Source organism: Clytia hemisphaerica, unplaced genomic scaffold, assembly GCF_902728285.1.
Source record: "Clytia hemisphaerica strain Z4C2 unplaced genomic scaffold, Clytia hemisphaerica genome assembly, whole genome shotgun sequence".
Taxonomy (NCBI): Eukaryota; Metazoa; Cnidaria; class Hydrozoa; order Leptothecata; family Clytiidae; genus Clytia; species Clytia hemisphaerica.
The window spans coordinates 972,105-986,885 of NW_027103240.1; the positions used below are offsets into that span (position 1 = coordinate 972,105).

The 14,781-nt window shown below is 36.7% G+C and overlaps 1 protein-coding gene across 3 annotated transcripts in view; it reads left to right on the forward strand.

Annotated features, from left to right (window-relative positions):
* The window catches only part of LOC136800691 (calcium-activated potassium channel subunit alpha-1-like), a 78,893-nt gene that overhangs the window by 45,003 nt on the left and 19,109 nt on the right, over nucleotides 1-14,781 (forward strand). For all 3 annotated transcript variants that reach the window (XM_067057479.1, XM_067057444.1, XM_067057381.1), the window contains exons 11-20: nucleotides 444-557; nucleotides 2,673-2,778; nucleotides 3,715-3,797; nucleotides 4,093-4,168; nucleotides 5,032-5,097; nucleotides 5,491-5,577; nucleotides 5,865-5,986; nucleotides 7,105-7,170; nucleotides 9,057-9,143; nucleotides 9,476-9,561. In XM_067057479.1, the coding sequence (XP_066913580.1) occupies nucleotides 444-557; nucleotides 2,673-2,778; nucleotides 3,715-3,797; nucleotides 4,093-4,168; nucleotides 5,032-5,097; nucleotides 5,491-5,577; nucleotides 5,865-5,986; nucleotides 7,105-7,170; nucleotides 9,057-9,143; nucleotides 9,476-9,561 (893 nt within the window). The remainder of the gene's footprint in view (nucleotides 1-443; nucleotides 558-2,672; nucleotides 2,779-3,714; nucleotides 3,798-4,092; nucleotides 4,169-5,031; nucleotides 5,098-5,490; nucleotides 5,578-5,864; nucleotides 5,987-7,104; nucleotides 7,171-9,056; nucleotides 9,144-9,475; nucleotides 9,562-14,781) is intronic.

Genomic DNA, 14,781 nt, shown 5'->3' on the forward strand with positions numbered 1-14,781 from the left:
TTTTTTTGTACATTAGGAGTAATGTTTAAGCTCTATCAATCTTTTTACCTAAATAATTCAAAGAAATAGAATTATGACGGAATATTGTCGGATTTTTCATACCAATTTTGAAATACAGGCGGCAACGAAGCTCGCTTCAAAGAGACAATAAAAGATAGATGTCCAGTCGTTTATGATGGAATCAATGAGAAAATTTTCTGGGTGGGAATTCTATGGAAATCTTGGAATATGGCCATATCAGTGCCTGATACAGTGGAGTCTCCATAACTCGAACCCGCACGGGGAACACAAATATGTTCGAGTTAAAGAAATTTTAAGTTATGGAGTAAGGTCTATTAGGCATTGTTAGCTGAAGGAACCATATAACTTGTTTGAGTTGAGGAGATTCGAAACAGGCTCCACTGTAGATTTACGAAATAATTTTAATTCTCTTTTTTCCACAGGCATGTTATTGTAACAGGACATATAACAGACGAATCTGTCAGTTCATTTATTCAAGATTTTTTACATCCTGACCGGCAATGTGAAAGCAATGTTACTGTAGTCTTCCTTGCACCGTAAGTTTCCCGAAACAACTAACTTTTGTATGCTCATTTACCGTGAGCACCGCAGTTCAGCTTTCTCTGAAAATCTAACATGTGGAGACGGACTATAAGAATTTATCGCGCCTTTTGTCTCAATTACATTACTATAGACCTTTTCATAAATTACGTTACGAACATCACTTGGCACACAATTACCATGGTGATTATGTCTCTTGGGACATTTGATAATTTTTTTATAAATAGAAAGTAGTTTTAATAAAATCCGCTGGGAGTTATTCACAATATTTTCAAAACTTTCAAAACGAGGCAAGTGATATTTGTTACGTAATTTATGACTTTTGTCTATTCGAAGAATCGAAGATGAAGAGCATATATCCAAATGATAAGCTTAAGCAGATTGTATCATTACATCAACCTCATCCCCGTGTATTTCAGGCTTTATTTACGTTACTGATCAACGCAGGGATATGTTATAGCGTAGCTGAATGAAGGACGAGAATTCCTTAGCGGATTGCTTCTTTGTCTTTTCTATTGTAAACTGTTGATAATAGAAAACCATCTCTGTCCCCTTGAGTGTTCTTTTTTTATAAGAAAAATGAAGCAGACAAAGTATTCATGCAGTACGTTTGCACATATTTTGCTATGATGTTCCCGCTTTTCATCAAAATAATATTTGTAGAAGATACCCCAAAAGCTTCCTTGTAAATGAAATCTATTTTTATCAGCGTGTGTTATGAATTTGAGAAGCTTTCACGATTTCTCTTTAAAAATTTCGGATGTAAATATTTTGACAAATATTGTTTCAATTGACTTGAAATTTTTTCCATAATCAGACATACCGACTTGCTATCTGAAAATATCAGTTAGAAAGTGAGGCACCCCGCAGTGTAGACGATCCTATCGTCTACACAAGATCACTAAAAAAGGGAATAGTTTAGGAGAGGCGTGATAAATTCGGGTGGAGTAAGCAGTGGCGGAGATGTTTCTTCGAAACTCTCCCGCCGATTTTTTTCCGTATACCGCCATAACGCCATACCGCCATTTTTCCCGCATTTATTATCACTGTAACGGACGATAACATCGTCTACCCGCAGTGTAGCGCGGTATTTCAAATGAAAAAATACTATTTATAATCTTAGAGAAGAAACTTCTTATAACTTTACTAATGAAAACAATGTTTTTCATTTTTTTTAATTGTCATTCACCAATGTTTTACAGACCCTCTTGATAATTAAAAGTTTTTAATCGTGAACGATAAATGCTGCAGCAGAATCATTGGCTAAGAGGAAATCCAAATTTCACGAGTTTGTAATTAAAAAAGTTAAATTTCATATCAAATTTTAATGTCAGGGACAGAGATAGAACAAGGCTTTTTTAAATGTGCGTTATCCAGCTACGCTATAACATATCCCTGCGCTATATCAGTAAGGATCAAAAAGCGGAGAATACACAGGGAACGTGGTTGTCATCACATATATCAACAACCATGGACAAAATATGTGAGACAAAGGGGATTTCCCTGCGAAACTTAGGATCTCAGGCTTTAAAAGCTCGAATTTGCTCCAATAAGGCTTGGAATATAGCCTAGAAGCCACCAAACCCCTCCAAAATCGAAATATTCAATGAAAAAAGTGGAAGTGTTAAAACAGCAATTCTCGTCCGAACTTTAAATTCTGAAAAACGCTAAAATACACTAAAATCTCAGTTCTATCATGATTGTAGTATCTAGTATCGGAAAGCATCTTGCATGACAAGTTACATTGAGACAAAAAGTATTAAATATCCACGTCCATCAAAGGGTATAATTTAAGATTCTGTTATCTTAGTAGGCCGGTCTCCACTGCGCATGCTTCGATCGCACTTTTTAGCTTCAATCCTTTTTGCTTGGAAAAAAGATTACGCCATAAAAATGTTGCGCGCGCTCGAAAACAAAGTTGTCAACTCTTTTTAACCGTCACGTCAGATCGTGCCCATACCATGGAGTTGCTTCATTTTTCTTTTGACCAATAGCGTGGAAGCTTTGAAAAAATTCGATCGAAGTGCGCACGAGTGGAGACCAAGTAAGAATGGCATCCAAACTAATAGAGTTTTACACACTTTCTTCCTATCTTCTTATATTTTTTTCAGGAACTATCCGAGTACACTAATCGAAGGAATCATCCAAAAACATCCATCTTCAGTTTTCTTCTTCAATGGAACTGTATACAATCTTAAAGATTGTCATCGAGTTAAAGTAAGTAGCAACCAAACAAGATTTTACTTATTATCACTGGTACATCGTCATAAAACAGCAAACTAAGGGGGGACTGGGTTTGATTTTGAGCAGAAACTGAATCTGAAAGTACTTTTTTTTGAGTCCCAGAAAAGACCACGAGTAGATAATTCAAAAATTTTACCTTCAGATAAATTGGATCTTAAAGGTTTTATTTTTACAAGTGTTTTCGTTTCATATCAGACACATATTTCATATCAGGACAGTGTCTTGCTATTGTTACATTATGCTGATATAAGCAAAAGACAATGTATTCTTCTCCTCTTTTTGACCGCAATATTATTCCACATCCGTTTAAATCCGACGTGAAAAAGCTTGTAAATTAAAATTGATGAGTAAGCAAACGATATCATTCTCATTTAAAAACAAAACCTTTAAATCCAGATCTTGTTAGATGCAAAATCTGATATTTTATCAAAAGCAGCCCCGAAAGAAGTAAAGATAGCCAACAAAAGCCGACCTTGTCAGATATACCTATCAAAATTTGTTTGATTTGCAAGCCATATTTTGATACCCTCAAAAAGGACTCTAACCTAAGTACGTCCTCCTTGTAATTCGGGGCCACCAATAATTTGCCACTTGGGGAGCTGCTCTCCCCTCACAGTACTGTGCTTAATTCAATCCTGCCTGAGCGACTTTTTCGATTTCGACTGATGTTATATATAGAGTCGATATTTTACATGGATAGTCCAGTAATCTAGGACTTTTAAACAGTCTTTCGATAGTTTTCACGGGGTCCACGGCCAGCCGGCTCGGCTATCTATGAACTGAATGAACGGAGTATTGGAAGGAGCAGGGATTCGAACCATGTATCCCTAATTAGAGACGCTGACGCCTTTGTCCACTTTGCCATCGCTGCTCGATAAGATAAGAGAATATGTCGCTATCTCGTTTTAGATGAGTGAAGCAGATGCTGTCATAGTTTTGTGTGATAAAAAATCACATAATCCTGAAGCAGAAGATGCTGCTAATATCACACGGTAAGATCTTGAGCATTTGATTGGTTTACTATTAAACCCACGTGACCTGCGTTAAGAAAATAAGCCAATCAGCGCCAAAATTTAGGGTCCAACGTTTTTTCAGTCGAATGGATTTTTCCGAAAGCTTTAAAAGTGCATTAGCAGAAGACTGATTTTCTCGAATTAGAGAAACTCAATATAGAACATGAAATCTTTCAACGAATTTAAGTTTTTATCTATTTTGATTTTAAATTCTTTCTTACATAATTTTGTCCGTAGAACTGTTTCAACTCTATTTTCATATTTTTGTCTCTAGAGTTGTTTCAATGAAGAAATATTTCAGTAAATTTCACATTCGATGTATCGTACAACTTATGCGTCGAGATAATAAGGTGAGATCTTAACTATACTTTCAAAAATTCCAGAAAAAATTTGTACCCCCTATGAGGAGATCTATTTTTAAAAAGGTGACCCCTGGCTGGATTATTTCCAATTATTCAGGACCCCTTTAGATTTTTTTCTCCCATTTCATTGGACCACCCTTGATTTTTTTATTTTCCAGACCACCAGTTACACCTCCTCAACATAGGGGGTACAGACTAGTTCCGGAATAGCCCAATGATTGCTGGACTTTTCACCGACAGATTTTTTTTCCCGATAAATGTTTCTCCCAATCGAAAAATTCCCGAAGAAAGTTTCCCGTATGGTCATTCTCTCCGGACGTTTCAATGAACAGACAATTGCCCGGCGTGCTTTTCCCCGACTGTATTGGGAGTTTCGCCGATCATGGATGTTTCCCTGACATTTAGGAAATATCCCCGAATGAAAATCATCCTTAGGGGAAACTTTCCTCATTGAGTTTCCCGTGGGGGGGGAGTATTTATTTAGTTTCAGGACTTTCTGACCTTCCTGCTTGGAAGCTTACAAATTTCTATCATCCCGTCATAGTAAACCACAAAACATATTCAAGCTCTTGATAGTCATTGGAAGATGAATTAGCTTGTGCAACACGGTAATTTTTCGAAGATTTTCCTGGTAGCTAATCCTCAAAGAGACCTTAAGGGTCCTAGTTCAGGGCCCACGCCACTGGGGAGGGGCGGGAGAACCGTAACTCAGGAGGCCATGTCGGCCCCTCCCACTACTACAAAGTAAAAATTTTTGGCTGGGCCTCCTTAGACTCTATATTCATTGGTCCTCCCACTTTCAATTTCATGGCGTGGGCCCTGTGGTTGAAAGATGTTTTCAATATTTACAGGCATTACTAGAAAATACGACGCATTGGCGAAAAGGCGAAGGTGACACCATCGTTTGCATTGATGAGGTAAGGATGGTTTTTAATTATAAAAATAATTGTAAAAGCGAGCAAAACTTATTTAATGCATTCTTATTTTCTAAAAATTTGCAATAGCGTTTATGTTTATTATGTAAGGTACGATTTACATTCGAGGGAAAGAAAGGGCGGAGCAGGGAAGAAAAGGGGTGTTTTGTTGCCACCGTGTCTTTTGAAATGTGGGCCCGTTAGGACTTACGACCCTTTCTCTTTAGTTTAGGGGTTTTTAAAGTGTCCCATATCTAAAGTGTCATTACTAGGTATGTAACATGGTATTTATAAAACTAGTGACTGGAAAAGACTAAGCGCGTTTTACAGAAAGAAGACTCATTCCTCAATTCAGAGGGCTCGTACCATCGTTCTTTCTTCTTCTTTTTTCCACAGCTGAAGTATGGCTTCATGGCGCAATGTTGTTATTCGCCAGGTTTCTCAACGCTACTTGCAAATCTCTTTGTTATGAGATCAAGCGAAGTAAGTGCGATCAATTTGTATTAAAACCAACGAGCTTTACAGTCAACTTTTTCGAATTCAAATCCTCTATAATTCGAATCTTTCAGTAATGCGAACTAGAACTTAAGCCCCTCAATCCCCTTGAATATTTTGTAATATTTTCTCATTGGATCAGTTGAAATAAAAATGGGAGACTGTGCCTCGGCAGCCAGAGTCCCATTTCAAGGATATCAAAATATTTGATATAGTCGTAAATTAACACAGGATTTTGATAAGTTTATCTGGCATGAACTTCTTCTATTCTTCAGAAAAACAAAGGACAGAAATCGAACACATGGCGAGATGAATATGTTCACGGAGTTTCGTGTGAAATTTACTCCACCACATTGTCGGATTATTTTGAAAATATGTCGTTCCCAAAAGCCGCCGCGTAAGTAATTTAAGGACAGAAAGTTTCGCGGACAGAAAGTTTTGCGTCGTCAAAAAGTCGCGAAATTTAGCGAATTTAAGTTTCACGAATTATGGTTTTAGCCGTAATTTCACAGATAGAACATTCGCGAATTCGTGTAAAATTCATCTTTTTTGGTAACAAAAAACTCATAAAACACAAAAAGATTTTTCAAACAGTGCAAAACTGAGTAGGAACCGTTTGTATTGTTTAGACCTGATGAAGACCTGCACCAAGCAGGTCGAAATATTGTTTACACGAAAAATATATACAGAATGACCATTAAAATGTTATTTAAATTATAATCTACATTCGTATCAAAAGTATGACACTAAAGGCAATGAGTAGGAAAGTTTATTTTTCGCAATAAAAAAATTTCGCGTTTTTCAGGTTTAATTTCTTACCTGACAGAAACTTTCGCGAAAAAGGATCAAAATCGCGAAAAACGCGAAAGTTTCTGCCCGTGAAAGTTTTACCCTTAAAGTAATCTCAATCTGGTACACAGGGCCACTTGCACAATTTGTTTTTTATTTTTTCCGATGGAGTAATGTTTTCGTGAGTGCTATCAAAACCGACAAGGGTGTGCCGCTGAGATTACGAGAAATGGATCCTACATCCCAGCTAGCACACAACGTTGTTTCAACGTTCGTCTAACGTAATATGGACGTTTTGTACGTTAGACAAACGTTAAAACAACGTTGTGTACCAGCTGGGATGGGACTAAATATTGCTGAAATCTTTCACGGACTTTGCTATCTGGATGCTACGCTATAGAATAATAGTCATTTCAGTCTACGAAAGTGACATAAACGTTTGCGAAAATAAAAGAGCCGTAATGACGGCTGCAAACTCCGGTAATTGTCATGGGTCAGCCTTTCTTAACATATCTGACATAAAATTTAAAAGAGTATATCCCAGTAAGTGCGAGCGCAAACGCAAATTGAATCGGAAAATTAAACCGGAAAGATCGGGAAATCGAACCCGACTATCGCGATTGATCGGATTTCAACCGGAGTTTAATTACGTAATTTAATTACAGTAACCACTCATAAAAGCTTCCACCTGAACGATCCTATAAATCTTCTTTTTCTTTATTTTAGGATATGTTTCTCCGAATTAGGATTACTTTTGATTGCAGTTGAAGATCGAATTGGTTCAGAGATGGTGTAAGTTGTGTCATAATCAGTCTTTATTCTATACACCTTTCAACCATTACCCTGAGTATCAGAGGTTAAGTTTTCAAAGAAACTAGTAACCTCTGAAGACAAATAATAGAAATTTTATCGCGCATGTGTCAATCTAATCACTGTAGAAAAAATCAAAGATGAAGAGCAAATATTACCATATTAATGTCTAGCAGACTGTATCCGTATGCAGTTTACTACTTAAGAATTCCCCAGAAACCTCCAAGTGTAGTTGAAATGAGCTTATTTCGAAAGAAATCTTTTACGTGATCCCCAAATGTATAACAGTAATTACTAAACTTTTAATTATGGAAATGTCACTTTAATTGAATCGAAATAATAGACAGACTTTGGTCGTGTTCAGACGAAGGTTTAAAGCAATTAAGTCTACATGTTTCTTTTATATTCCTTTTGTATTTAGCTGCAGACTCCTCATAAGTTAAACCAAAGTTTAAAAAGGAATCACCCTCTGGTTAAAAAAAAAGTTTTTACGATATTATCACAGTTTTCTGAATAGACGAAATCAGAGTTCGCAAGTGAAAAGCATGCTCCTTTTGTGAATTATGAAAGGAGAACGTGAAATTTATGACTTAGAGACGCTCGGAGCGTCTCTAGCAATTTAGGTAGCTAATGGGCTTTTAATGAGAATATCATGGATTGAAGTATGGAGATTCCCATACTCCGCAACAAAACTGTTTGCGATCTCCTCTATCAAAAACGAAGCCTCACTCAAACATTCAAAAGGGGATTTCTTTTTCCTCTCTTATGTAATCCATCTAAAAGATGAAATAGCAATTAAGTCGTTGCATTTCTTAATTCCCATATCAACTTAGTACTACTTACGCCTTAAACTTAAACTTTCATGTCTGAACACGACCTTTATGTTATGATTCTCTATCACTGACTCTTTTTACAAAGCATTGATGACTTTTTGTAAGTTGTGTTTTCAACGACGGGAATAAAAATATCGACTATGACGAAGATCCAAGATCTTGGATGGTCGTCTTGGTTACTTTTGTCTTCGCTGATTGCGCGATGAATAGAATCTCGATTCGTCGGCACAGCGTGAATATATGATTTTGAGCTGTGCTTTTCACGGTATTCAACCATAGCTGCGCGGTCAGGCGCGTGCCACTTAATTATTCAATTATCCCCTAAACTTGGATCCAATCCTTTTTTTTGACACATTTTTCTATTGGCTATAGGTGCAAAAAAAGGACTGGGACGTTTTTAGTGGGATAAAGCGGACAAAAAATGCCCATGCGGCAATTGGCGGCTACGGTTGAAAAGATGTATTGAGAATGGAGAAGGGTCCTTCCTTTTTTTGTGCGACAAGTATTTCCAAATCTTTTCGTGATTTCGAGGCTTAAATTTTTCTAAATTAGTAGGGGGCCAACCCATAAGATCCGTATCTTTCTGGGACTCAACCGCATGCGATTGGTTCGAAAATAGATAGGATTTTGAGACTTTCTTGCTGAGAGATGGCCCGCGAATTAGGCCTGGAAAAAGTTTTTTTGGCCAAAAACCTGAAGTTGTACGCAAAACTCCTAATCCCCAAAATTATTAATAGGAAGACTTGTATTCAAACATATAAAGAAATACAGGCTTTTCACGTTTAAAATTTTGTCAGTTAGAGTACAATTGACGTTAAATTTTGTCTAAAACGTAACAGAGTTCACAGGATTTATAACTTTCTTTTTGTGTGTTCGGCTCTACTAAGAATGGTGATAAAAATACCTTTTGAAAATAAATTTTCGACTTTAACGCTTTCGAAGTTTTAAAGATAGAACTTTGTTAGCAACAATTTCAACTTTCAAGATGACCAGAAAGATTGTGTATTATTAATCATTGACATTTTTTTCATCAAGGTTTGTTGTGAATCCAAGTGATGACGTCATCATTCGCAAAGAAACAAGAGCTTTTCTCATCGCACAAGATTCGAAATCTGTCAAAAAGTGAGTGTTCTTCAATGTCGTACCAAGAGACACTTGCATCACTTTTTTACTTTTCTGATTGACGGGATAAGATCGTGATTTCTCGCAAAAACGTTTGAACTCGAGTGAGGATATAGAAACTACTTGAGTCGAGCAGTATTTACATCCAAAACACGACATTCTTTCAACATTCAGCTAACGTTATATTATGTCGATAATTAGAATTTTGTCAAACAATCACGTAGTTTAATTTCTAAGTCTTTTACATGGATATGGGGCCTTAAAAAAAGCCCTGATTCCTGAGATTCGTGATTTTTATTGAAATAGGAAAATTCTTTTTCCCCCTTTTCCAGGGCGCGCCGTTATTGTGGTCGTTGTCATAGAGATATTGTCAACCAGAAGAAAAAGTTACCAGTGTGCTCGTGTAAAAAATCTTCCGGTAAGTTTGTGTAATATGTAAGATTAATCATTTATTCGTGATATACAAGACGTAACGTTTTTTTACGAAAACTGCAGAAACACCCCTCGGTTTTTTGCCAGTAGTAGCAATTCAAGCTAGAGAGTAGACTGGAGTCGTTTATAATGGGTGTAATACAGTAGTATGGGCGTTATATGATAATACAATTATTGTTTTGGGATTTAAAAACTAGAATTGTTCCCTCCGTTACTTTTTGCTTTATTTCTACTATGTTTGAATTGGTCGTCTAGCTTGCTAGAATAGCTAGAGATCAGTTGAGTTTTTTCATTGTTTTCATGGGATCCATGAAAATTACCTATGGACTGAGCGGAACACAGGAAGGAGTGGGGATTCATCATCTGACATCCGTAGAGTGCAGACGTGTCAAAAATTTTTGGCGCGTAAAAAGTAGGCGTTTTGTTTCTCGAGCCATTTTTTTACAATGAATGTGACAACAAGAAAGCAGCAAAAGAACATCGAAGAAGTACTTCAAGATATACCTTTATACACTACTACACAAGATTCTCCAACACAAAAAGACACTCAAGACCCCGGGGGGGGGCACTGACCTTGACGAGCGACGGGGACGTGCCGCTGGAGTTTCAAAAGTCGATCCTGTCAGAAATGAAATTTGATGAAAAATAGACCCTGTCAGAAGAAAAATTCGATGAAAAACCTACCCTGTCAGATTTTACTGTGAAAAACCTATACCCTGTCAGATTCTACCCTGAAAAACCTACCCTGTCAGATTCTATGTTAAAAACCTACTCTTTATATGCGTTTTTCGCGTTTTTCGTAAAGTATAACGTGATATCAACATTTCCAGGCTATAAACTACAACATTGCATAAACATTAAACCTCAATACCTGGAAAACCGACCAAAAGAATCGACGACGAGAGTTATGAAATTACAAAGTAACATATCTTTAATATGATTCAAAATCATCACTCTCTACTTCCACAAAATGTGTTTCAAAGCTAGAAAGGTCATACAATATTATAGATTTACAGGAACAAATAGAACGCTAAAGTTTCAAAAAACGTAATAACGAACGTAGTTAAATTTCAGATATCCGTTTCCAGGATTACCGTAGGATCACATAAAATTCCGATTCCCGCTCTAGCATTACTGGCGCTTTTCCGGGATCATTCCGCTAGTTTTCCCGGGCATACCGGCAGAAAAAAATGAATTAATCCAAGCTGGCAAATCATAAAACGCAAAAAAGAAGTAATGTTTTGATTATTTTTATAATCGGCCAACTTGTTTCATTGTTTTCAACTAGTCGGAACTAACTATCATCTGTTTTCAAGTGGCAAGTGGAATGTTATAGCAGAAATCGAAATCTTCTGTGATCCGACGGTAAGGTTCTCAAAATCAGAGCTGATGAAGTCTAGGTTTGAAAGGACTATTTTGCAAGTATAAGCTTTAAAACGACGCTTTTACAAAGAGGACGAGAGGATGTCAATGAGACTAATACAGAAGAGTCGAGAGTATTGTTCTGTTCTACAGCTGTTCTAAGCCTACAGCGGAATGTCTCAACGATATGGGAAGAAACAAAACATAACAGTTGAAATAAAAAATCTGAATCAAAATCTGGAAACAATGTTGTTAGTACCACTATTCAGCTGAACATTTTTATTCTAAATATTTCAATAGAGGTATCTTTGAAATTAGCCTCGATCCCTTTAAGAGGGCGCAATGGCGGGCGTGTGGTGCGAGACAACAGCAGCAAAGTGCCTGTGTTGGCCGTGCGATAAGTATTTGTAAAAAGCTGTTTACCCTCACAGGGGTCTGCTCACCGCCGCGTCAAAACGATTTGCAAAAGAACTCTCCATGCAAAAACGGCAAAAACAGACCCTGTCAGACACACATCATGAAATTGCGCCCCTGTCAGATCAGGATTTTGCAATTTTAGATACCCTGTCAGTAATTCTGCAACACTGAAAAAGGTACCCTGACCAGCGGCACGTCCCCGTACCTATTTTTGCCCAAGTGCCCCCCCCCCGGGCTCAAGACACCTCATCACACCAAGAAAAAGACTCTCTTCAAACAAAAGACACAGATAAAGACTTTGTGACAAGTCCTGGTGGTGATGTATCTTATTCTTTTTCTCAACCTTATAATCTTCATAAATCATTCGAGGAGGAACCTATGGAAGGGGTTACACTTGAAATGATCTTTTACGAAATGAGGGTTATAAAGTATGACATTGCATCAAAGATAGAGAGTGTAAAAGAAGATATTACAATCAAGCTCCAAAATCAAAACTTGGAGATGAGAAGAGAACTGGACGAACTTAAGCAGGAACTTTCTTCGAAAAGCAAAATTATTGACGATTTGAGAACTGAACTGGATCCAAGTTGGGAAAGGAAAGGTTGATTTGGACGACGTTAGCACAGTAGAGAGACAAAACAATGAACTTCAACAATACATAAGAAGGAATAATATCGAAATTGCGGGTATCCCTGACTCTGTGAAACAAAACAAGTTAGAATCGAAAGTGATCGAAATAGCTAAAGCCGTCAACATTGATATTCCTCCCAACGAAATCGAAGCTTGTCATCGCCTGTTCCAAAGAAAAAATCAAAAAGGTCCAAAGCGCACAATAGTGAGATTTGTAAACAGAAAACTTGCAGAAAAGTTAATCAAAAAAGGCAAAGACTTCAGTAAACGTGAGGTATTTGAAAAAGCAGATTTGACAAATAAAATTTACATTGATAATAACCTTTGCAGTTACTACAGATTTCTCTGGGGAAGAGTTAAAGCGTTGTATGGTCGTAATGCTATTGAATCGTTTTGGGTGTTTAATCAGGTTCTATTAACTTGAGATTTAATGATGACACAGATGAAGTCTTGAAAGTAACACATTTAAATGATTTAATTGAATTCTTTCCTGATCATAAAGATCTCTTTGTTTCTAAATAATTTTTTTCATTCTGTAGCGTTTCTTATTTATATCTTAGTTTTTGAATGCTCTGTTTTTTATTATACTTTGGCTTGAGAAACATTTCTCTTTTGCACACTGATTTTCCAGTAATGACAAACGATGATTGCTCTGTTTGCTCGAAAAAAATTACTTCTAAAACCTTTCATTTTTGTCCCAAGTGTGAAAGACGATCCCATGCAAAGTGCTTAGGCGTTGAACCAAAAACATAAAAAACATTTGGCTCTGTAAACTTTGTAGGCATGATGCTCTACCTAATCTTGAATCCGATGAAAAATTACCCATTGGTAAAGACATAAGTCACTTAAAAAATTATTTTAAACATCTAAATTCTATCTCGAATTCTTTTTCTAATTTTGATTCACAAATCGACGATCAACTTGATAATATTACTTATGATGATCACGTTAATCATTTCGACTGCAAATACTATAGTACTCAAGAATTTGCTTCTCTTCCTCTTAAAAAACAAAATTTTTCTTGCTTTCATCTCAACATCTGTTCTTTAGAAAAACATCATGACAATCTTACTACTTTACTTCATAATCTCAATCATAATTTTAGCATTATCGGTATCAGTGAAACCAGACTCAAATCTTCTATCGAAAACACTGAACTTTCTATCAACGGCTTTAAATCCTTTGATACCCCAGCCGTCTCATCAGTTGGGGAACTGCTCTCTTTATTTCTAACTCTCTCAAAAGCAAACCTCGCACAGATCTTTCAAAGATAGTGCACTCAGCCTGTGGTAATCTTGAGTCAACTTTTGCTGAAATCGTCTTAAAAAATAGGAAAAACTCTATCGTTGGTTGCATCTACAAACATCCAGACCTTGACGTTGATCTTTTTAATAAAAATTTTATATCTCCTTTGCTGAAGAAAGCCTGCCAAGAAAACAAAAATCTTATTTTATTAGGCGATTTCAACATAGATCTTTTGACTTGTAACTCTGTAATCTCTCACTCTAAATTTCTTGATATTCTTGGTGCTTATCAGATTCTTCCAACTGTTACCTTGCCAACACGGATCACTGATACCTCCAGTACACTTATCGATAACATTCTTACTTCTCCTTTTAACTGTTCATCAACTTCTGGAAATCTAACTGTTGCTATATCTGACCATCTTCCTCAATTTCTAATTCTTAATACTGACTGTGATTCTGACTACAAATCTGAACTTCCTTTTCGTCGAGATTGGTCCAAATTTGATGAGGCTACTTTCAAAGATGAATTCGACAGCGTTGATTGGAAAGATCTTCTTAAAACTGAAAGGGGGGATGTTGACTTATCTTTTGATTCTTTTTTGACTCGTTTTTCTTCTTTGTATGATGAGCATGTTCCTCTGAAACAGTTGACCAGACGTCAAGCTAACCTCCTTCTCAAACCCTGGATCACCAAAGGCATTCTTGTCTCGATGAACATCAGAGATAGCCTCAAAGACGACTATTTGAAAGTTCCTGATTCTTCACCCGATCTTAAGAAATTTCTTCGTGAAAGATACAAATTTTACCGAAATCGCATTGTATCTCTTATCCGTGCTAGTAAAAAACTCCATTATTCTCGCTACTTTTTTCAAAACTCAGACAATCTTCGAAAACTTTGGCAAGGCGTCAGAGAGATTATATCTTCTCCTTCTTCTTCAAACTCTATTTCTCTTAACATCAATGATTCTTTATCTTCCAACCCTGAAGAAGTATCTAAAGCTTTCAACGATTTCTTTTCAACCATTGCAGGTGAAGTTCGTTCAAAAATTCCTTTTACGCGTCATCATTTCTCAGAGTGGCTAAAGAACGAAAATCGAAATGCTAATGACTTCTTCATTGCTCCAGCTTCAAAACCAGAAGTCATCAAAACTCTCATGTCTCTCAGTGAAAATAAGGCAACTGGTCCAAACAGCATCCCGTATCGAATTATTTCTTCCAACTTGGACACGCTTTCTTCTATCTTCACTGATATATTAATCTTTCTTTCTTTACTGGTATCTTTCCAAGTCAGCTGAAAGAAGCGAAAGTCATCCCTGTCTTCAAAAACAAAGGTTCTCCATTCGATGCTGAGAACTATAGGCCAATTTCTCTTCTTTCTAACATTGACAAAATCTTCCAAAAACTCATGCATTCACGACTGATGAACTTTCTCGACCAATCAAACTCGATCTACCCATTACAGTTTGGATTTCGATCAAACCACTCGACTGAAACAGCCCTTCTCTATGCTATCAACAAAATATCAAATGCTTTGGATGAAGGTAAGTATG